This window comes from Carassius auratus, chromosome 17 (genome assembly GCF_003368295.1).
Source record: "Carassius auratus strain Wakin chromosome 17, ASM336829v1, whole genome shotgun sequence".
Taxonomy (NCBI): domain Eukaryota; kingdom Metazoa; phylum Chordata; class Actinopteri; order Cypriniformes; family Cyprinidae; genus Carassius; species Carassius auratus.
The window spans coordinates 16,937,674-16,963,035 of NC_039259.1; the positions used below are offsets into that span (position 1 = coordinate 16,937,674).

A 25,362-nucleotide genomic window follows, 5' to 3' on the forward strand; every position below is an offset into this window, starting at 1 on the left:
AAAATAACTCTAGTTATGACAAACGAACAATAAACAATACTTTTGACATTTCAAGTTGTATGAATTTAAAAATGAACTCTGAGCATATTTACAAATTACCATTTATCCTTGATTTAATGAATGTTATAAATTCCTGTTTATTGTTAGTTCATGATAATTAATTCATAAACTGATGTTAATGAATTTAACCTGACTGTAAGTGCTACCAATGTTGCAAACAAAGGTAGACATGTTTTAGACCATTGGTGATCAGTCACACACATCACCTTTTGATCAATGAGCCAAGCATTATGAGAGCTATGAGTACTTCATAAATCGCTTCACATATACATATCATAAATGCTATAGCCATGATATAAAGAGACAAAATGGCATGAATCACACATTCGAATGGTTTGGATGTGGGAAAACGGGCCAGATCAGGCGAAGAATTGTCGTAAAACTGGTCAGTGGTAGTATTAACTCTAGAGCCTTGTTTATTGCTGTGCTATGGCTCATTGACACCTGCTCAGAGCTCTGAGAAGATCTCATTTCAAAGCTATAATAATGCTGCAATCTTCACTTGCTGCTGGGGAGTGTACTGGGTGTGCAGCTAAGACATGGAAACAAATAACAAAGTTACAAATTCTACCTAACTGCATTATGTTAATTTGAGCAAAATGTCAAAATCGTTGTAGGGCACATGTGAATTTCAAAGGATGTATTTAAATTTATTTTTTAGTTCTGATTAGTAAAACCATAATTCCAGCTTTTAACAATTAAGCTGAATAGTGTTGAGGTTTTTAGAAAGCAGGCACATGTATTTCCTAGCAAGCACAGAATGTTCCCTTAAGGTTAGTGCATGCTTCACATTTGGTTATTTACTTGTTTTTTTGTTTTTTTTTTAACCAATTCCTAATGTTCCAAGAGCATTTGTTTTAGGTGTACTGTAAACTAACAAGGAAACCAGCCTTTAAAAACCTTAAGCTAGGTTCAGTTATTTTCCATATGATTTAAATGTGTAAAACAATAGAGAAGATCCCTTAAACCGGTCAATTAAAGTGGACCTGTAACACATTGACTTAACTGTATTCATGAGGATTTTCTAACTAAAATTAATGCAGCACACAAGAAAATGTCAAAAAGTCTAACCTCCTCCAGCATGCATAAATGCAATTATTATGCAAATGTTGAATAACAGCACTAACTAAAGTTCAGATATTCTGTGTTGAAGCTATTTTGCTCATCGAAGTAGATCTGCTGCAGTGTGAGAAAGAAATTCAAAAATGTTATGTCTCTTTACAGGAGGACAGTGAAGGAAATCAGCCCTGATGCTGAATTTCACAATATAATTCTAGACCTGCATCAACTAAGGTTTGTTTTCAGCTGTTTGCCAGGAACTGTCTGCATTCAGTCCTTGTGAACTTAGCTGTTCAGTTAAGATGTGAGATGCTGGATCAAAGAGTATAGCTTGAGGTCTCAAATTAATATTGGAGATGAGAACAGATGCCACCTTGTGGTGCTGGTGAGAACCGCTCACTCTTCCTCAATTCTTTCTTTTTAAACAGACAACACACCGTCCTTCAATTTCAATACTTCATTTCCTCCTTTTACAAATATATAGTGTAAAATAACGGAGCACTTGACCTTGATTTGTGCTTAAAGATGGCTGATTGCTAATACTGATTGCTCACTTACTATATCTTCATGAGCTTGGATTGTAGCAATACAACATAGAAACTAAATATTCATAAATCATTTTAGTTTTACTAAGCAATAAAAAAGGAAGGCGATATTGTTCAGAATATAAATTACATATTATACAGTCTGTCTTTTCAAATACAGTGCGTTTAAGAGTCAGATCTAAATACAAAGGACGTTATCTGTTTAAAATCATCATTTATGGCATGTATCAGACTCTGGAACACTGTTTTTGCAGTACTCTGTGCTATTGTTTCTCCTTTGGGAGTCTCTGAAGCCAACACCCCCATTAGGGGTGTAAATCGGCTGAATGTGAAAGTCCCCCTTGAGCAGCTGTTCGTTATTCAAAGAAACTATCTGAAAGCTAGTTTCAGTCATTTCTAGAATAGAGTTATCCTTTTTGGTCCCTGCTTCGCCGTAGTCATCTTTTCTTCTGCCCCGACTGTATTTCCATTTTGACGACTCTGACCTTCCCTTCTTGTGCATGTGCCAGCAGAATACGCTCAACAGAACCACCAGGACCACAAGCACCGCCCCGCCAATCAGGCCAGCCAGCAGGAAAGGCGAGCTGGGGTCCTGCTGGGTGGCCTGCTCCGGCCCAGTGGCGTTATCACCAGAGTGAAATGTAGCAGACTTTGTCGTCACCTCTGAACAAATTGTATCGTCTCCGGGGTGGTAATTATTGAACGCGTCCAGCGGATCCACGCAAATACGATAGGTTGACTTGGGCTCCAGGGTTGTCAGTGTGATTCCCTCACGTTCGCCCTGCACGAGCGACTCCTGCATGGGGCTGGTTATCAAACTGTAACCCAGCTTGACCCAGGTCACCTTATAGGCCGTGACGGTGAATGTCGACACCCAGCTTACCTGAATGCACGAACTGTTTAGCACTGCAAAGGAAACTCTAAGCGATTCCTGCATTGAGCCGACCGGGTCATTCGTTCTCTGCTCTCCATCTTTGCCTGCAGTTGGTGGTGGAAGCGTCAGACGTGGAGGGTTGGGTGTAGGCCGGGAGCGTGCTGGTGTAAAAGCCATTTGAGTGGCTGACTCAGCGGTAGAGGAAGAGAGAAGTGTGGGCTGTGGGACTGTGGCGGTGCTGTTAGGACACTGGATGAGCTCCAGGGTTAGCTCTCTGATTACCATGCCACGTACCCTCTCTGGTTTCTGGCACATGAAGCCACGGACATTGAGGGTAGCTGGCAGGGACTTTAACCACAGTATGACCCATTTAATGTTGCAGTCACAGAGCCAAAGGTTGTTTCGAACAGTGAGCTGTCTCAGACTGTGGAGGCCGTCAAAGACCCCCTGTGTGAGAGACTGCAGCTGGTTGTTTGAAATATCCAGTCTCTCCAAGTGATGGAGGCCACGAAAGGCCGTCAAAGGAATCTCATTCATCTGATTATCCTGCAAGTTGAGCTTGACTAGAAACTCGGCTGGCAGATTAGGAGGAGGAACCGTGAGGGAGTTACGCGCCAACGACAAGGTTTTGAGATTAACGAGGGTCTGGAGAGCCCCGGGGGCGATGCCCTCGTCTGTGAGCAAGTTCCCATCCAGGAGGAGGAGCTCAAGGCCCGTCACATTCTCAAACGCATTCTCGGCTATAAATGCAATGCGGTTCTCATCGAGCCGCAGCTCTCTCAGTTCCTCGGGCAGCCCGATGGGAACGCTGCTCAGGTGGTTCTTGGTAAGGAATAGGGTCTTGAGACTGATGGCCTCCCTGAAGGCCCCCTCCTCCACACCCACGGTGGAGATGGAGTTGTCATCCATATAGAGCTCCTCCAGGCGTAGCAGCTGTGCCAGGGCAGCCCGGGACACCGTCTGAATGTTATTCTCCTGCAGGTGGAGCACCCGCACGTTTTTGGGAAGATTGAGAGGGAATTCATCAAGCTGGTTGCCATAGAGATACACCGTCTCCACAGAGGCAACATTGTGCATTTCCAGAGGAAATCCAGCATTGTTGATTTGATTGTTGTGGAGGTAGAGGGTCTTATAACCCTCTCCTAGCCCCAGAGGCACTGACGTTAGACTCCTCTCATTGCAGTAAACAAAAGTCCTGTCACACCGGCACTCCTCTGGACAGGTTGTTGCCCAGGAGAAATGCATGTGAAGGCCCAGAAGTATCGGTATCCACGGGCTGATCAGAGTAGGTAGGTCTTTATTCCACATTCGGATCTGTACCTCCATTTTGTAAAACTTTGCAAACTTTCAGACAGCAACAACAGTGCACGTAATTAAAAAGGGTGAAAAAAATAATAAAATAAAATCCACCACACTGGAGTTCTTAACGGATCTCGAAGCTCTTCTCGGTGGAGAGTTGGCGATGTTAAAGACGCTGGGTAATCCTCCTGTAATTGCCTGTCCTAAGCTCCCCAACACAAGAGCAATAGTCTCATTAACTCATGCGACTCCCTCTCATCCCTCCGTCCAAGCTTGGGCTGGAAATGATAGCAGAGCTCATCACATTGTCACTCTGAGTTTAAGGAGGGACGATTTCAAAGTGTGAGGGCCGGAGCAGCAAGTATGGAGGACTCATCGAAGACGACCTCCTCTCTCGTCGCAGCTGGACGATTCTCGTAAGGCACGACCTTCCTCACAAGTAGCATTTTGAACCACTTCCCTATTTTAACAGAAAATAAAAATAGATGAGATGTTATTTCAATGTCAAAACCATCTGCATGTTTTTATTTCTGAAATGTTTTTACAGGAAAATGTGTGTCTGTGTATCTCAACAATTTGGTTTCAACATCATTCAAGTGAAATAAGTTTAGTACAGTGGCCCTTACTATTTCACTGAAACATAAGCAGTGAATTTACAGTGAATTTACCATACCCCCTTAGTTGTGACAAAATTATTATAACAGATTCAAGTGGATTATTGCAACAGCTCAATAATGCAAGACATTTAAATCTTTATTGTTCAATAACAATGAGGTATTCTACTAGTTATAAACTATTCTTCTTCTAAGTAGGCCTATCTAATATATTGCATTATCTTCACTGTAGGCTGTTTACGGTTGCCAAGTAACATGGCAACTTACTGCATGAATAATAACATTGAATGTGTAAACATGGCACATTCAATCATAATTTAGAGCTTGAACTTTCTGCTTTTATAAAATGGATTTAAATTAAATTTACATATTAAGAAAAAAAAAAACATTCATAGAAAAAAAGAAAGAAAGAGCAGCAAGCAATAAAGCAGGACACTGCTTCACACTTGCTCTCTGTGAGGAGAGAGTGGTGACTGGCGACATCAGCATCTCTGAGCTCTCAGACTTGTAAAGGGCACTGAGGTGTTTAATCTGTCAAATGCCACGATGATGGACAGGTCTGTTCTCCAATGCTCTGGCACAGAGTTCCCCTCTCAGTAATAATGATTCTGAACCTGGGGACAGTGAGAACTGCTCTATTAAATCAGTAAAGCGTCCATGAGTCTGAACGGCAAAGAAACGGCTCTTTCCATGATGCAAAACATACAATATAGTCAATAAGACACAGGCATCTCTCTGATTCCTCTCATGAGATGAATCTGCCATTTTAGCAGCTGTCTCCTTCCTGCACAGACTTTTGACTGATCAATTGTAGGTTGGATCACTGTGCATTTTACATGGTAGAGAATAAATATTACAAGTTATGTAATCATGTCAGGTTACGAGATGCAATGAATATCAGCCTGATGGCTTGAATATTGCTATTGGATGTGCAGATTTCACAAATTAATTTTGTTGTAGCCATTTTGAATATCATTGCATTTTTAATAATCTTCATCGTGGCCTCACATATCCTCACCTATTCCTCACCATCTATTAACTGTCTGCAGTTTGTGTACTGTATTTTGTAGGATTGATCTATATTGCTTTTGCACCATATTTAGTGTATATTGTTTTGTCTAGACTATCTCATGTAGAATGCTGTACCTGCTGTACAGTTTCACTGGCCTTGTTGTATACATATTAAAATTATGTTCTATTCTACTCTAAAAGTGTACATTCCTTTTGCGAAAAAAAAAGTGCTTTCATAGTATGTTGCTGTATATCTCATATCTCATTTATGAATAAATTATCTTACAGGATTTTTTTTCTTTCTTATATTATTTTTTCTTTTAATTTATATAGTATAATATATTGATGTATAATAGTGAAAGCCATTTGTTAGCTTGTTGGCTACACTGATCCATGATTTCAACTATCATTCTTCAATGGTGTTCAGGTTTTGTTCATTGAATAACTCCTAGAAAACGGCTCAAGTGCAGACAGCTGATTTGGTGTGGTTATGCACACATGGAAAATCACACATGGAAGTGCTTGACATCTTACTGCTTTAAACACACTTATGAAATGTTCACTTTACCTCTTTCTCTCTATTTGTGAGAGCTTTTGCTCTTTTTACACTCTATAAAATATTATATATATATATATATATATATATATATATATATATATATATATATATATATATATATATATACATACATACATACATACATACATACATACATAGATAGATAGATAGATAGATAGATAGATATATATATATATATATATATATATATATATATATATATATATATATATATATATATATATATATATATATATATATATATATATATATATATATATATAATAAATACTACATAACCTGTAAACTGGTTAAATGCAAGTTATCCTATATGTTAACAAATATATTAGAATTATATGTAATTTTACTGTATTCTTTTTTTTTTCTTTTGGAAGTGAAAAGTAGGAAAATGAATATGTGAGTTCTGATCGCGTATTAGTCAAGGTTTATATTGAGGCCAATTTTGTTTAACTTTCAATCTATAATTTGAATATATATATATATATATATATATATATATATATATATATATATATATATATATATATATATATATATATATATATATATATACAGTTCTCAGTACATTACAAGGAACACAGCAGATTTTAGTATTCAGTGTAGACTGACATATTAAAAGAGCAGATGGCATACAATACAGTCATGAACTGCAAAATATAGCTATACAGGCACCAAATGTCATCCCGTAAATATTCGTAAATAATACCAAATATATGCCTAAAATTGTCTTTAAATTTATCAGCGTTTTTTCGTGTTACTGTTGTTTTAAACCTACTTATAAGACAGTTGTTCAAATGTAATTTAGGAGTAGCATACCTATATAACGGCTGTTATGTAAGAAGTTTCTCGCAAGCGCACAATTAATTAAATCTAGAAATTAATTTGCAAAAACTAACAGTTCCTTGTCTTTGCTCTCTAAAAGGTATTCTTTCTTTTATTTTATTTATTTATTTATTTTTTTAGACCTTACCTTTTCTGAAGAGGCTTCGACCCATCTAGGCAGCATTTTAAAGTCTTCTAGTCTCTTCTCCGGTATGAGTTTTCAGAATAAACATCCCCCAGATAAACTAAAATTTAATTCCAGACCCCCAACAGAGTCAGCTTGGCGATCCTTTAGTCCGGATGGTCTACAAAGCATCATTTTATCTAGCATTTGATCCTGGGGAGGATTTCAAGTGTCTGCGCATCATGATGCGCTCGAGATCGGCTGCTTCAATCCCGCTGATGCGCTCCCGAGTTCCGTGCTTCCTTCACCAAATGCCCGGAGCGCGCTGGACTCCCCACTCTCTCTCTCTCTCTCTCTCTCTCTCTCTCTCTCTCTCTCTCTCTCTCTCTCTCTCTCTCTCTCTCTGTCTATCTCTCTCTTACACACACACATTCACACTCCTCTCACTGTCTCACATGCAAAGATATTACAGTTCTTCTTGATTGAGGTCCGATTCCTCTACCATAATTGGTCTGATTGTTTATTCCAAATGCACTGCGCTCGTTTCCCTTTGGAACCTATGGGAGAAATTGCAGTAATGAATTCATTTGATTGCTCTCTCCTTCTCTCTCTCTCTTTCTCTCTCTCTCTCTCTCTCTCTCTCTCTCTCTGCCCTTTTATTTTCTGTTTGTGCTGTCAGTGCGTTAAGAGTTCGCTCTTCATGGCAATTATAAATATGTATATGTGTATGTATTAATATGTATATTTGATTTATTACATTTAATTATTGATGGAATTATCTGAGGCTCCACAATTATCGACCGATAATCAATAGCATGGTTATAAAAAAATCACAATTACATAATTCCGTTTCATTCCATTTGTTGTCTAATAATTAGTAGTAACCAGAGCCGTTGAGAAACAGTTGCGACACTCCCATAGGCTTCCATAGGAACTGAGGAATGCGGAAGTAAATCGTGTCATTGAGGGTTCCAAACAACAAATAGTTCCAACATGAAAGCCAGTTAATTTCAGTGTTTCTCAAGCACACTCGCTGTTAAATTGAAGAAATTATTATTATTATTATTATTATTATTGTGACATTTTAATGCATTAGTTGACCTTCCAGAAATCTAATATTTTATGAAGCATGTTATAATGTTTATCATTAGATAATACACAGTTAAACTGTAATTGCAGTTAGATAATGTAAAAAAAAAAAAAAAAAAAAAACTTAATTGTGGCCATAACCAGATGCTACAGCAGTTGTAATATTCAAAATTTTAGTCTTTCTGCAATCTTTCTGTCCCTGTAGGATGTTGAATGAGTTTAAGTAAAGATTGCCCATTAAAGAAGAACAATAAATAAATTTGATGAATGCAACTGATTACCTTTTTTTAAAGAGGATGATGCGATTTCAAGTTTTCCTTTCTCTTTGGAGGATTACAAGCTCTTTGTGAATAGATAAGATTCCTAAAGTTGCAGAGACCTAAGTCTCAAACCCAGAGAGATCTTTTTTTTTAAGTTAAGACTCATCCACGCTCTTCTAAAATGCCTCGTTTAAATGGCCCCACATGTCTACGTCACTGTGTGGGAAGATTTACATAACACCACCCAAATGTTCATGCAAAGAAAGAAGGCATAAATTTGATTCTCACTGTAGTATTGTTACCGTCACCATGTCGTGTTTCATTGCAAAAGCAAAAATACTTTGTTTGGTCTTTCAAAAGAGGACACAGCTAGAAATCAGTGATTAAGTTGTATTTACAACACTGTTCCAGAACAGTTCAAACCAAATATGCAGATGTGTGCAGCACATTTTACGGAGGACAATGATGGTTTCCTGGGAGCGTAGCCTACAATGATGCTGTTCTGACAAATAATGCTGACTCACAGCTTGTAAGTACGTTTTCATATTTAAAGAATTTTCCACTGATGACTCAAATGCGAGTCCTGAGCACTTTATGTTTTTCCTTTTTCTGATCACAAATGCAGACATGGTTTGTATGTTTATGTGGTGCAATGCAATGTGTAAAAAGACAGTAAAAGTCATTATAATCCATAATTATGTCCCCACTGGATGCTACAAATTCTTCGTCAGTAATGGGTTTTATTGGTTTTGTCTCGTCGCACTGGGACACGGCATCACAGTATGGTGAGGGCCATGACATTTCTGTCACGCTTGTCGTATTTGGCCAATCACAATGCACTTGATAGCTGACAAATCAGACCACACTTCGCTTTTCAGAACGATGAGCTTTTTATAAATCGAAACGTTTCAGAAATGCAGGCATAGAGGAAAAACAATAATGTACAGTATGTGGAAAAAAATCTTAATCTACATAAACTCATTTCTTTACACCAAATACACAAAATAATGTTATTTTTTAACAAAATCATATGACCCCTTTACACATTATTTAAAAACGTTTTTATTGGCTTAATTTACATATTTGCTTGCCTCTATTGTAACATTCACGTATGTTGTATGCTTATGTAAATATCATAAAAAAACATTTGAGTAATTAACTTTTTTTATTTAACATTAAATCGTTAAATCAAAACCTATAAAATAGAGTGTTTGATCATGTCTAAATACACATTCAAATGTATTTAACCCTAAAAACTACACTAATTTTAATATAAATACTAAGCATATTAGAAAATGTTATATTTGAAATGGTTATTTATCTATCTAACTACATAGAACTGTACTATACATTACATTAATGTGATGATGTTTGATCACATGACTGGAAATGAGTATGAGAACATATTAATGCTGTCTCTTCTAACACTCCCCAGAATAAAACGCGATTGTAAAGCATAGTCAGAGTAGTTATTAATACATAGACAATGCACATTATGTGTTAATAATTACTCGAAATTGCTGCAAATATAGTGAAACTGTTGTCTGTCCTGATTAAATCCATTCAAACGTGTTGACAGTGTGGAGTCGTTTGGAACTATTGAGAGCTCTATGAACCGTGCCAGCGAGATTTATTATTTTATTTATTATTTTGTCAATCATCCATGCAGCCCTATTTTCTAGTAATATATTTCTTATATTGCATAATAAATTTAGAATGGAAGTGCAGATTTGTGATATTCTGCTCATATGAATATTTACAATTTCATTCATATGTATTTTTAGTAAAAAAAAAAAATATATATATATATATATATATATATATATATATATAAAGAAGCCTCTAAGTAGGCTATATTCTAAATCATCACCTCATAAAATGCATGGTTGGTTTCTCTAACCAGTAAAAAAAGGGACTGGGAGTTGGAGAACCTGTAGAGGAGATGTGGGAATATAGAATGCTTTGAGCTGGAAGAGAATGTAAGGTTGCTTCTTAATAGGAAAGTTTCATCCTAGTACGGCTGTGCATATCTTGGCTGCCACATCAAGAGCTTTTGAAGACCATCTCAATTTAAAGCATCCTTGCAAGGCAGCCTTCATTTCACATCCTTCATTCGAGCTATTTTGAAGGATGCATCAAGTGTATCCTTTGTGTCCTCCAATCACCCACAATCCTGTGTACACATTCCAATTTACACAAAAGGATAAGAGGAAAATGAATCAGCACTGAGCTCACCAAGTTCCGTTATGAAATGCAGGACAAAACATTTTTTCAGAGAGGAAGTTATATGTTTTCTTCTATGTTTTGTTGTGAACTAATCACATAAAGCTAAACTGTCCATGATGTAAAACCACTGGGAGACCACAGACGGTTGTTATTCACTGTATTGCACTAATGAAAAGTCAGATTAAAAAGTATTTTTCACAATTTATATTTTTCATTTTATCATGTCGTGACCACAGGGATGGAAACATTTATTATGTTGCTATGTGGACTTTCTAGACTGTCTTATTCTAGTATTTAATGCTGAGGAGGTCTAGCCTAAGAATCAGAAGTACTGTAGGCTACTGGTTTTATCAAGTATGCCTTCTGACTGAGAAACGCATGAAATCTGCTACTCCGCTCCACACATGCTACTCCAGAACAGCATTTTAGTCTGTGCATGGGAAGATGCTTAAGGGAAGTCGTGGCGTAATGGTTAGAGAGTCGGACTCGCAATCGAAAGGTTGTGAGTTCGAGTCTCAGGCCGGCAGGAATTTTAGGTGGGGGAGTGCATGTACAGTGCTCTCTCCAACTTCAATACCACGACTTAGGTGCCCTTGAGCAAGGCACCAAACCCCCAACTGCTCCCCGGGCGCCGCAGCATAAATGGCTGCCCACTGATCCGGGTGTGTGTGTGTGTGTGTGTGTGTGTGTTCACTGCTCTGTATGTGTGTGCACTTTGGATGGGTTAAAAGCAGAGCACAAATTCTGAGTATGGGTCACCATACTTGGCCGTATGTCACTTTCTTGTTTTCTTCTTCTCTCTTATTTGTACAATGATATTTTTTAAATGTTATGGCACATCCAGCTGATAATCTTGTATGGTTTATTTGGTTAACACCTGCTAATTTGTTGGTTACAAACTCAGTTAATAGCCTTTTTTTATATATATAATTGAGAAAATGCTATTTTAGTGAGAAGTGTTATTAAGTACTCTTCAAGTGCATAAGAGTTGGAAAAAGCAAAGGCCACATGCTGAGATGAAACACTCATATAATAAGGGTTCAACTTCGGCAGCTATCATGATTTATTCAAATGGTGCAACAAGATGAAAAAATGAATCTACACAAAATTAATATGTTTCTGACTCGAATCCTTTTGCAAAGAAAAGTTTCTGCGAGTGGGGTCATAGAAGCAGTAACTCCTCTTTCCTCAGAGCAAAAGTGAAAGGATACACATGCCTCTTTAATGAACAGTCAAACCAATACCGGTTTGTTCTAAGTGACACAAAGCACATTACGGTAGCTGAGAAGTGCAAAACAAATCACAATTCTGAAAACAAAATAAATTACAAATGCAAGTCTAAAAAATGTAAATAACAAATCGGAAAACACAACAACAATTCTGAAAACATTAATAACAAGTCAGTAAACACAACGACAATGAAATCTGATATACAGCTCTCCACTTGCAGCGCGTCAGTCACGCTCATCAAAAAAGTGAGTGAAACACACACAAAAACACACTTTTTTTAAAACCTTTTTTTTTCTTCAAATAATACGTCATTAATAGCGGTTCACTTCCATGATTTAGTACGATTGCATTCATATCAGCGGCAAACCGTAGCATACCAGAGTTCACATGAACCGTACCCCAACCTTTTTAAGCGGACTCTGGTACGGTTCGCTGGTGCCCACCCAAATTCGGAAGACGGCTTTCATCATCCAAATTAACCGAACTCTGTCAATCAATCTAACCTGGGTGCATATCAGAAGTGTGAACTTAACTGTCTGTTCTGCACATTTTACAAGTAACTGCTTCATCAATCAGACACAGTTCAATGCCGGTATTTCAAAAAAGCCACTCATCAAAGATGCTGCAGTCCCTACATTGTTGGGTCCAACCTCCAATCCACAAACCATAAGTAAACTTCTCACACATTTTATGTTACATTATGTAGCCAACATAAGATGAAATTATAGTTTGTAAATGATTATGCAATGCTAACTTGATGCAAACATCAGCTTTACTGTCTCAGTAGGAAAGCAATAGTTACATATCTTACTGCATTCAGCCAATTTAAGCTCTGAGTTTGGCTCAAACATGTAAGGCCGAACAACATTTCCCTCAGCAGTGACCATCATTACCGGTGTTTCTATTTACCTTAATTGTGAGTATATCACCAAGGCAAGGCAGGCTACAGCATAGCAGAGCTCCTGAGAGAGGAGCTGTAAAAATATATTGAGATGGTTTTTGGTACTTATACCACAAATATATATTCTCAAGGATATTAAAACCTAAAATAAAACGCGAGAAAGGAGTACAATATGTGACCTTTAATGGTGTTTCATATAACTCAGCTCCAGCTTTAATTGTCCTAATAAAAAGGAAAATTAGAATTTCTTAATATTATTAAACCAATGACACTGTCTCAAACTATACTTACCTCTTCCAGTTTGTCTGATTTGTCATTGTGTTTTATGACTTTTTATAATGTTTTCTGAATTGTGATTGGTTGAGACATGTCTCTGTTCTCTTGAATCTTAAGATTGGTCCTTTAATCTTTTGATGTTTCCGCCTCACATGAAACATCAGTCAAATCAGCGCTAGGACTATTGGGTTTCCGCTATTTAGTTACAGTTACGTTCACCCAATCAATGACAGACGATATGAGGAAACCTATAAATGAGAGTAGGAGAGCATAATTGATAGCTTATGGATAAGAATCGCAATAGCCTGGTTACGGCAAGCCTGATCAATTTCTTATCTATTTAAATTCATTAGTCACAGATGACAACGGAGACTATGGGACTTCCAAGCAATCATGACAATCATAGACAGCAGCCTTTTGAACACAAATTGGATGTCAAAGAACGCACACAACCCTCGCAAACCATATTATTTGTATTATGTTGCTTTATCATCTTAAACTTGTATCCGGTTTCTTAGTTCTGCTTGTGGCATTCTAAAAAGCTGTTGATTTTTCTGACAGGAGCTCAGTCAACAAAATGCTAAATTGAAATGAAATTTAAAGCAGACTGTTGGACATTAATTCAATTATGTGTCATATACATTCACAAATGAATGTATTATGAATTTGCTATTAGTTTGGTGTGCTTATATCAGACAGCATTATGCTGATGAGATCCTAAAACAGACGTCTACCCCACCAGAGAGAGGCAAACAAACAAATAAATAAACATAAAAATAACATATTCACTATTTTGCAGAGTTCTGGCAATGGTGTCTCATTATTTTCTGCTTATACCAAGAAACTCTCTTACAGACTGGTAACATTGCCTATAACCTGCAGGCTAGTGCTTATATAGGGAAGTATATGCTAACTTTATTTGACCTAACTTTTTGTAAGAACACAGAGGACTCAGTAATTGGCACATAAGTTAGAAATGAATAGGTTTTGAGAGTCAATGCTATAACCATTTGTGCTTTTAAAGCTAAGGTTAGGAAGTATTTGAATCCACTGGCTGCAGTATAGTTATATAGCTGTTGGAGGTCAATGACAGATTGCTAGTCAAACACAAAACCTCTTTCTTGTTGTGTCTGTCTGTCTGTAAAGAAACAAAAAGAACACCCAGAACATTAAGTTACTTGAGTTGGGGAGAAAAACAAACATGTTTGTCAAAGCTCAGGAGCTGGGTAACGTTGTGGCCAAATGCGCGTTCAATCACCGGCCGACTTATTTAATCAGCACTTCTCCCAGCTTGAAGCAAATTAGCAGGACAACAGAAAAAGCAAACTCTGCGGCGTGTTGTACCAGATAGCTGCCTGTCTTTATGCATCTCCGGCTGCAGTTGTTCTGAATGGCAAACAGATAGAACTAGTCAAAGGAGGACTTGTCATAGGCAGCAGTGGGAGGTCAGGGGCCACACTGCGTTAGTTTATTTCCCCAGTTTAGCCTTTTTAACCTCTTTGCTTGCTTCTAAAATATATACAGTGAGGTCCAAAAATCTAGGACTATTAGTTTCATACTGCGCTGTAACATGTCAATAAAAGACAAATATTTTATTAAATAAAATTAAAATTAAACATGGTAAGTGTTACTAATTTGTCACTTTATTTATTTATTTATTTATTTATTTTGATGATTATCTTCTGGAACATTTAAGAAGGAAATAGTTGAACCTTCTGTTTTATTTAGTTGTTTTATTAATTTAAATTAATTACATCATGTTTCTTAGACAATTTTGGTAGCGCTTTATTTTACATGTTCCTCATGTACATACTATGTACTTAATATAGTAATTACAATAACTATGTAATAACTAGGTACTAACCCTGAACCTACCCCAAAACCTAACCCTACCCCATGTAGTTATCTTGTAATACCAGAACCTTCTTAGATAAATACACTGTAAGTACACTATAAGTAAATGTTAGTACACATACTGTAAAATAAAGTGCAACCAAATTTTTTGAGCAAATGTAAAATAATAATAATTATTATTATTAGCCTAACATTTATTCTCAACCAGAGAATAAATTTATTGAATCAATAATTGAGTAAAATCAGTAATATTTAAATTGTGATGTTTTATTTTTTTATATATTTCTGTGATATTAAAGCTGAATTTTCAGCAGCTATAACTCCAGTCTTCCGTGTCACATGCTCTTTCAGAAATCACTCCATTATGCTGATTTGGTGCTCGAAAAACTCACTCAGTCAGGCTCACTGACACCTAACTTGTGAAAGTGAGAGTTGAGATGTGCGACTCACAGTCCGTTTCGACCATTTGTCATGCTGAAGACTGGCATTATCATTGAGTTCATTCTGCAGGGCTGACCCAGATGGCCAGTGCCAGAACTTGCTACACTCCAGTGAATCTGAGACTGCCATGGTTGAGAAGGGGGCTCGAGCTGGTGATGGAAGGGGGGCCGCCATGCACTCTAGATCTCATCAGAGTCATGCCTGGGAGCCCGGCTGTTCTCATCCAGACATTACCACACAGACAGGAAGAGACTGTTAATGACTACATATGCCATTGTGAAACCAAGGCCACCTTGCAAATATTTTAACAGTCTCCATTCATTCGCTTCCCCGATGGGGATACAACCGAACAAGACCTAATGAGTGTTCTTGAGGTATTTAATTATTTTTAAAGGGACTGTAGGATGAGACTCTTTTTTGGTCCAGTTGTGAAGTACCCTAATATTTACCACCCCCATAATTGGGATCATCTGTCATCATTATCCGTACTTAGCTCTGATGAGTCAGTGTGCAATGAGAGGGGTAGTTTCGCTTAATCATCAGAGTCAAAGAGCCACCAAAACCTGTTAGGTTTTATGTAACTTTTTCATTATTCCATATGGCATCAATGAGGCAGAAAAGACCTCTCATTCTGCAGGTCCATTTGCCGATTTCAGTCCTCAGGATTCTTTGTTCCCCTTTCATGCTGCTGCAGCCATTGAGAAAAAGGAAATCAGTTCCACCTCTGTAAGATACCCACTCTGCCAAATGTAGCTTAGCTTCAGAATTGACAGTAGCGGTGGTAGAAACTCGCTGTTTTCTTTGCCAGATGTGGATCTTTTCAATCGGCCCGTCGCTCTTCTTCGCACACCTCTGGCTGCCAGAGTAACTAGGCCAATGAATGATGCTAATGTAAGCTATATTAATGAGAGGGATCAGTTTCTGCTCTAATTATTTACCATTGGGTCAGGCTAGAGGAGGTAATTCTTCCTCAGGTGGCACGAGGCCGAATGCCGGTGTCTGCCACCACGGCTATGATTAATTGAAACATACCCGTGCAGATGAATCACATATGGTCAATATCTTCCCATGCAAGCTCAGCGTTAGACATAGAACGTGGATGCTTGTTATTAGCATCTCAATTTATGGCCTTTTGCAGTTTTCCTCAAGGTTTGGAGTCGTTAAATGGAAATTTAATGCATTGTATTATTCATGTCTTCTTGGGTCGGTGTCTCGTCCGAGTTCATCACACGACACGTTAGATTAATTGCCGTGATCTGAGGAACCAAAAGCTGCAGCACCTGTCCTGTTGTGGAGATATATCAACATTAAGGAACAGAGAGAGGTGACCATTATTTATCCTGACTGTTAAACACTACTGAAACTCCCATAGCCATGCTGAGGAGTTGGAAGAGGGCTGGTGTTCTCATAAATGTGTGAAGCATTAGCCTAGGGCCTCGGGCCATCACAGTCGCTCAGAGGTTTGATTGGAGATTTCGACCCCGTTGGATTGTTTAAACGCTGATGTGATTTGTCTCCCTCGTTACCTTTACTGTATTCTAATGTTGCCTCATTTATAGTAACCACCTGCCTTGCCATCATTTGGGAGGCTGTAACAAGGAACTGAATCTTCACACATGAACTGAAAGTCATAAAATATAGGAGTCCTCATTTTTTAATGGGCTTAATTGCCTTTTGGTGAAGTACTGTAATTCACTCAGTCAAATCACTCACTGTCTGTTTAATAAATGCAAGAAAACCAAATTACACTTATGTAACTAATTTTTCACCTCAGTGGACAGAAAATAAGAAAATGCATAAAAGAGAATCTTAAATTATCTTAATTGGGTTTATAAATGTTTGAAGAAAGAATTAAAAGACAAAACTTGGACCCAGTGATTTAAAGGGAAAGTTCACTCTTACCCTTAACTTAACCTCATGTTGTTCCGAACCTGAATGAATGCATTTCTTCATCAGAACACAAAAGTTTGGAGAAATGTGTCACTGTTTACAAAATGAACTGTTTCTGTACATACAAATAAAGTTAGCTGTCCAGAACTTAATTTTTTTTAAAAAAAATTAAATAGAGGCATTATATTATGAATCCAAATGGTATACGGTTGATGCAGCTGATGCAATCACAATGTATGAACAACATATTAAATATATTCACTCCCAAATCAGATCAAATGCTTGATTAACATGCTTATGCACAAACTACTTAAAATATGATGTTACAAATTTCATACTAAATGATTCCAAAAAAGTATTAGAACCAATGAGATAATTGGGGTTTGAGGTTTATGTTGCCATTTTTGATTCATTTTAGTCTTTTCAAAATGTCAGTGTTACTTCAGAATTCTTTTAATGAACCTATTGAGTCATGGACTAATTTGCTGGAGATTTTTGGAGCTTGAAATTTCTGGACCACACTGACTATTGAAATCACTATATATATATATATATATATATATATATATATATATATATATATATATATATATATATATATATATATATATTGTGATTTCAATAGTCGAAACTGGTTAAAACACACCCAACCATAGTATAATAGTGCAGATATTTAATTTCAAGCAGGACAACACTGGTACAGCCAAATAAATTGAGGAGCAGCGATTTACTCAGTTCGATAATATGTGGTGCCATACAGCAAACCGACCATGTTAGTGGACCCAGTGTTACTTTTCAGTCACTGAATTTGTATGTTCCTCATGCTGGTTAAATTCTACACCAACTGAGGTGAAAGTCTCAAGGCCGAAGTCCGTTCTCGTGACTGCCGAATACACCGGAGCAGCGCTTGGCTTGCATCCAGTCAAACTGATACCTTCATAACAACCTCTTGTTATAATGAATGCCCTCTTTCTTGTATACATGCAAAGCAAGAACTCACAGCCTGTGTTCCCTGACAGCTGGCCTCAAAAGTATACCCTGACCTGGAGCAACTGGCTCCAATGTCCTAATCACAAGACTCTACGTGTGTTGTTATTATTCCAGGCAATGGAATCTAAATGCGTCAGACAAGTGTAGGTATTGTGCTTTGTATGGGAAGGAAATGAGAGAAGTTGACCACACCAGCCACGGAGAGCTCTTAGGAAAGGATGAGAAAATATACCAATTTTGGTTTTCTTTCATCGGTTCATCATTGCTAATGAACTCTGCTTTTAAAAAAGCATTTAGAAACAGGACTGTGCAATGAAACCACCTATTGTATGTGTACTTTTAGTTTCTTTGCTAAAACATTCTAACAACTGGTAATGTGCAGCATTTCTCTTAGCCTTAATTCCCACAGACGTCATGGTTTGGCTTAAGCTAATGGCTATTTACCTTTCTTGTTCTGAATAACCCTCTTAGCAAAATGCTAAAGACGATGCATCCTTTTTCAGAGATGATAGTGCTCGCAGAACATTTAGGATTTTTCTTTTGTTTAACTGTATTCAAAAGCTTTAGTGTAGCCTGAAAATACTTCCCATTTGCTCGTGTTATGCTCTAATGCTCCATAGTTTTGACAGTGGCCTGGTAATCACAGTGTTTGCAGAATGCTAGTGAATTTCTAATGACTCTGCATGAGGGGAGATTTCAGAGCAGATCAAGGCCTGCTAACAGACACGATCTGTGCACAATGCCATCGGGATGCACTAACCAAACAGACACTTTATTCAGCGATTGTTGCTTAAAACAGGAAGTCTGTCATCTTTTACTCACAAAGCTATGCTTGTGCCATATTTTTTTTAAATTACATCTTAGACCAGGGGTTTTCAAACCTCTCCATGAAGCACATAAATATTTAAAATATGTAAGGTTTCCCCTTGTTGAAGACAATGAACAAGCAGATCTGTCATTCAGAGACTTAATATTTATTTATTTGTATTTTTTCATTTTACCAGTCCAGTCAGCTCAGAGTAACTGCTAAGAGTTTGACTTTGTTCACAGGCTGTTCTTTTAGCGTGCAGATGCAAGGGAACCGGACTCACAGGCTCATTTGTGTGAGTGTACATTACCTGTTTATAAATTGAGAGTGCCTAACCCCGGTGTCATAAATTATCATACCGTCTGTAAAGTCTGGCTAATGGGCTTTCTCTCTGAAAAGTGCAGGGCTTAAAGGTTCGACCGTATATCATGTCACAGGGACTCTGACATGTCCACTTATTTCATCAAGTCAAGAGACATTGCCAAAATTCCCCCAAATGTCATTAGCAAGATTACTTTCCTTTTGTTACATACACGTAAAATCCTTCCTTTTCTCCAGGCCTTAGCTCATCTGTGTATCTAATGTCTTAACGTCCAACGAGGGAAACATTTGACAAATGTTGCAAGCACACATTTAACACATGCAGCTAAGTCTATGGATATTTTCTGGCCATGTCTCCGAACATGGTTGGCAATGACATGGGTATTAAAATCCTGATGGAGAATATGATTTTTTTATGCCACACAGTATGAGCGAAAACAACGAATAAAAATAAACCCAGCGTCAGGCATTGGTCTTCAGCCTAGAGGCGGTGGCAAGCATTTGGCAATGAAACCTTAACATGCGCCAGCCTTGACTCTGATTTATCGCCAGTCTCCTCCAGCACAGAGAGTTCTGCCCAGATAATAATCACTACTGTGCTCAGATATGCCGACGGTACAAACTCAGCTGTGACTCTAGCCGTTTCACAAAACATGCTGAATTTAAGCAATTGAGAGGCACTTACAATGGAAGTCAATGGGGACGAATTTTGGAGGTTTTAAAAGCAGAAATATGAGTCTGATAATTATATAAAACAGTTACATGATTTTATCTTTTAAAACCTGTATTATTTATTTTATTTTTACAGTTGTTTTGGGATTTAGGCATGCTGTCATGGCAACAATAATGTACATTTGGATATAACTTTACACAGAAAAGGTACGTAGGGATGTAACAATATATTGCATCACAATATACCGCATTATTTATTTTTTTACTATATGTATCAGGTATAATTCATCTAAAAATGAACATTTTGACATTTACTTTATGCTTTTTTTCATATATAAACATTGATCAACTGATATACAAAGAGTGCAACAAAAATGGTAAACATAGAAGCACACACATTTGAGCTTCATTATTTCTTAGTTGTTATTAATAAATGAAATAGTTAATACATTGTTTAATAAAATAACTTTTTAATGTTATGCAAGTATTCAGGGACAGAGTGCAAGCTGATTCTAACATACATAATTATGTATTTTTAACTAACTAGAGCAGAGTAATTTTAATTTGAAATTTTTTGTGTAATCATGTTTTGGCGAGAGCATATTTTGCATCAAATGAATCAAGACGTGAGTGTATCGTTACACCCTGTTTAATTATTAAGTATAATATATTTACTTATTGCTTATTTTTACTGCTTGTTTTCGGGTTGTATTTTGATGTTTGTAAACTGGCCCCAATCACTTTGTAAGTTTCTCATCGTAGTTTAGATTTTTGGTTGTTGTAAAGAAAATGAGGTAGAAGTTGAAATAGATTTTTGTGAAATAATCACTATACTGAATCCGAAATATCCTTTTAAGACATCACTACCCAATATTCATATTAATTAATGCTGTTTGACTAGCAGTATCACTCTCCAAGTTTAAAGGAGAGATGAATCTAGGCCAACGTCTCACTGCGAAGGCCGTAACCAACCAGAAGCTCGGCCCTGCCAACATAAACGGACTCCCTCCTCGAAATCTTTCAATTTACTATATAAATCAAGGCATGAAGTAGTGTCTGGCTGATCTGCCGCGGGCCTGAAACCGGAGCCGTCCTGGCAGCAGAGGCAGGGCCAGAGGACACACACAGAGGAGCGGTGGGTTCTCAAAGCGAGGCGGTTCTCTGGATTATTTCCCTACCACTTAATCATGCCTCCCTACAGCTGTAAAAATTTAGAAAAATGTCGTCCCCCACTTTGCTCTTATCTGGAAGCGAGTGGATAAAAGGCGGAGATGACAAATTCCAACATGTGTATGTCAGATGATATACGAGGTGACGGAAGTATTTGAATACTGGAATGAGCTTAACAGCTCCGACTGCATGGCTCAGCAAGGTTCGGAGAGGTAGAGAGCTTAAACCCGCTCTTGGAAGACAGAGTGAAGACTTTATAAAAGGGCCAAGGCTATTTCTTTGTACTTTCCACATTGAAAGTAATGTATTTTCTTAGTGCAGAATGTCATACTATATGATACCGAATATTCACTGTATAATATTCACCATATAATGGTTTGTTAAGAAGCACTTGGCTGAGTGACACTGGCATAACACATGCCTCTGAAATCATCCAGTTATAAAACAACTGAACTGGGAGCCATCACTCAAACTTCTATTGACTGCATGCATTGACGAAGGACAAACTCTTTGCTGGTTAAACAATATATTCCTGAGTTGTTTAGATGGATTAGCCTTGTTTTTGCAGTGAGGGGGATATTCTGTCTGAGCAATCAAAGTTTGTGATAAATCTTAATTAAGCCTCTCTGTGCTATTGTAAAAGCAGACAAAGGACAGTCTGAGATAATTACATTTGGACCAAACCACCATACGTGTTTATTTGTTTATGATGTGTGGGTGGGATTTTGGCCACCATTGAAAACAGATTAATAAAAATAGGAAGAAACAATAACTATAATATTCCAATGTAGAAAATAGTGTTGTGAGTGAGCCTAATGTGTTATATGATTTATATGCATATAATTACTACTCCTTAAAGAATATTACTTTGGTGAGTCCTGCACTATTCCATGAATCTCTGTGACAGTGTTAAAGTAAAACTGGCTATTCACCACCGCCTCTTTTTTGTTTTGTTTTTTTTGTTTAGCCAATCTGGTTTTGATGTGCTTTCTGTGCTTCCTGCCAATCATTTTTGCACATTCTCCCAGTGAGCAGTCCACATATGGGAAGCTGGAAGCTGCAAGGGTGATAGATGAAACTTAAGCGTTCCTCATGAGTTTGTAGCGTGTGAAATGTTCATTATTTCTCAACTGCAAACAACAGCTTAAGCAGCAAAATGCCATAAAAAAAGAGTATACAGACAAGAAAATAAAGAGAACAAATAGTAGAATCTGTAAAGAGTGTTGAATGCTTTAAAATAGGCGTTAAACTTGCTTTGCTTCTTGACAGGCAAAAATACCATGTTATGCCCAAAAGGTGGGATTGTAGAAAGTGGGAGCATGTCTAATTAATTTTTAATCTGGCAGAAGTTCTAGAACAGTTAGAATTGCCTACAACACATTTATGTTATTTTAGCCCCAATAAAACGGAAGTTGAATTTTTCTTATGTATTGTGACCTGCATAAATTACCAGAGTCAAGGTCCAGTTATGACATCCCTATGAAAAATAAATATACTAAAATGTATTTGTAGTATATTTATTTCTACTTATACAAATTTATGTAATTGACAATAAAAAATTACCTGGAATTGTACTTTTAATATACTAAACTGGTATACTTAGTCTGGTAATTTTTTTTTTACTTAACACACTTTAATCCAACATAAGTATATCTGATTGTGCGGAAGTGAAACTATTGAAAATATACTTCAGGTACACTTTAAATATCTTGCACTTACAGACTTATATTATTTAAAGCTCATACAATACTCATCAATAGTGGCATAAAAGCACATTTTAGGCTTAATATTAAGAAATGAAAATTGTCTACATGTAGTACTCCAAATAAAGTTTTATTGTAATTTTTATATTAGTAAGTATTGAGTGATATACCACTAAATATGTTTATAGATTTGAATTTTTCTTAGTATGAAATAAATGCATATATATATTTACTTGGGATTACATGCTCATATTAGAAAGAAAGAAAGAAACATGCATATATGTATTGTTTAATAAGATCAATAAAATCAATTTACAAATATGATTGGGTGAATTTCCATTTCATGCCAACTTTAAACCAAAGGAAATGATGCTATGTAAATCAATGGTTTTTATGATTTGCTTGTTGCAAAGCCGTTAAAATATGGTATCCATGACCAGGTATATAAATATGTAACATGGTATTCATGTTGTAATAAGTTAGGCTTAAAATGCAATACTATTTTATACAATATGTACTGTAACAGACGGTCCTTGCACTGACCTAATAAAGGACTTCTTGTGAAAGAAAATATCATTAGCTCAGTACACAAATGATACAAGTCAGTGGAAAGTCCCCATCATTGTAGAAAAACAACTGTGTGTGTGTCTGTGTCAAATATGTTAAATGAAGTCAGTCATGGGTTTAATGGAAAACCTTAATCTATTTAAATCATGGATATAGGCCACCGCAAACACATTTACAACACAGACACATTAAGAAGATAATTAACGAGCACCATATTAACAGAAAAAAATACAGCATTAGACAATGTGTTTCACAGGTGCTGTGGCTTTAGTGTTCCTTGTCTGAATTCACTGAGCTCCTTTTAAGTGGCTGTGAGTATGGGAATTCTGCCTCTTACAAGAGTTTCTGTCAATGCTATATGTAACGTCTAGCTATTTCCTGTCTGAAAACTAGGCCAGTCAGATGGTGTTTTGTCATATCATTTATTTCAGACATTTGGCAAGACAGCACTTGGCCAGTACTTTACATTTTAAGTGTTATTTTGCCTGTAGCTGCGTCTGGTTGTGGTGACCCAATACCATATTGGAGGCGTTTTGTGCTTCGACGGTACACTTAGCAGTTGTCAAGTCAAGCGGAACGCAGCAAAGTTAAGAACAATCACACAGCACGTTGTTTACCAAAGATCAGTGTGCGCCCTGGAACCTGGAGTGTGAATTTACAAATTTAGCTTTTCTCATCTCTCATTATGCTCATCAGTGCTGGGCTTGCTCATGAGTTTTCCATCAACTCTGCCAAGACTTGTTAGGTAGAAATATTCCATGATGACTTCAAGAGACTTCACGCGTGTGTGCGTGTTTGTGAGCGAGGGAAAGCGAGACAGTTGGCATGGGGGCTCTTTAGCTCCAGCGAATCTTGCAGGTAACCGAATTTCAGCTCAGGTTCATTCAGGGCCTGTCTGCTGGTGACCACAGAGCACAAAGCCTCTTAATATGACAGACAGGAGGTTAGTGGATTTAGTCTCCTCACAGCAGCCTTCTCAGACAGGTAATTAACGAAACGTGGCATGGCAATTTGACCCGGGCTGTCTTCTTTCTAAAACAGGATGCATGATTGCTTACACTTTCATCAGGAGTTCTTCCTCCCTCCTGATCTCTATCATCTTCCTCTTGTCTCCACAGCTGTTATCTTCTCTGGCTTTTGGATTACTTTCACAGAGTTAAGGTTCACCTGAAATGAATGCCATTGCAGGAAATGGTTCGGAAGAGTTTGCCTAAAAATTAAAACCATGTCATTGTTTATTTTGATGCATTTTATTTCATTAATTTGTTCATTATTTTATTATTTTTCATTATGTCATTCCAACCTAGTATTATGTTCTGTGAAAAGTAATAGACTATTTTTGAATTTTGTCATTGGAAATTAAGCTTAAAAACACCCTAATAGCATCATACAAGTAATTCAAGTAACTCTTCTGAAGCTGTAGAGTAGCTTTGTGGGCGAATCATCCAATCTATAGTAGGTCTTCTTTGGTACAGTACATTCTTGAGAGACCGAGCAAAATCAAATCCTGAAGTGAATCATTCTTTTGATTCGATTCTATTTTTTTTTTTTTTTTTTTTTTATGAATCAGCTCAGAAACTGCACAGTTTAGTGATTCATTGTGGTCACATTTTGTCAAGACTTTTTTTTTTTTTTTTTTTTTTTTTGTGAACCTTTCCTTTAGAAATTCTTTGTGATCCTTATTAGTTTAATTGGGACATAATGGGGTTTCGTTCCACTCTTTTGTTTTGGCAGATCTGTGCTGCTTTGCTTCTTGGCTTCTAGGATGAAAACTGCTTGCGTTTACAGCTTGCAAACGTTTCCCTGACTTTTTGCAAGCTCATTAATTTGAAAATGATTCTGGTCATGTAGCAGAGAGCCTTCTTTGCCTCTAAAATAATTTTAATATGTTTTTATTGCCAAGTGTTCGGGGGGTGCAACATTCTTTAAGAGCAGCAAATGTTTACCATATTGAAGAGCTTTCTGCATGCACGCAC

General features: G+C 37.2%; 1 protein-coding gene across 1 annotated transcript; it reads right to left on the reverse strand.

Moving 5' to 3' along the window:
• Positions 1 to 143: 143 nt before the first annotated feature.
• Positions 144 to 7,371, reverse strand: LOC113117429 (leucine-rich repeat transmembrane protein FLRT2). The gene is made up of 2 exons (XM_026286103.1): positions 7,013 to 7,371; positions 144 to 4,297 (listed from the first exon to the last, which is right to left on the reverse strand). Exon 2 carries the CDS (start codon positions 3,862 to 3,864, stop codon positions 1,876 to 1,878), a length of 1,989 nt encoding a protein of 662 aa, XP_026141888.1. The 5' UTR covers positions 3,865 to 4,297; positions 7,013 to 7,371; the 3' UTR covers positions 144 to 1,875.
• Between the last annotated feature and the right edge of the window lie 17,991 nt (positions 7,372 to 25,362).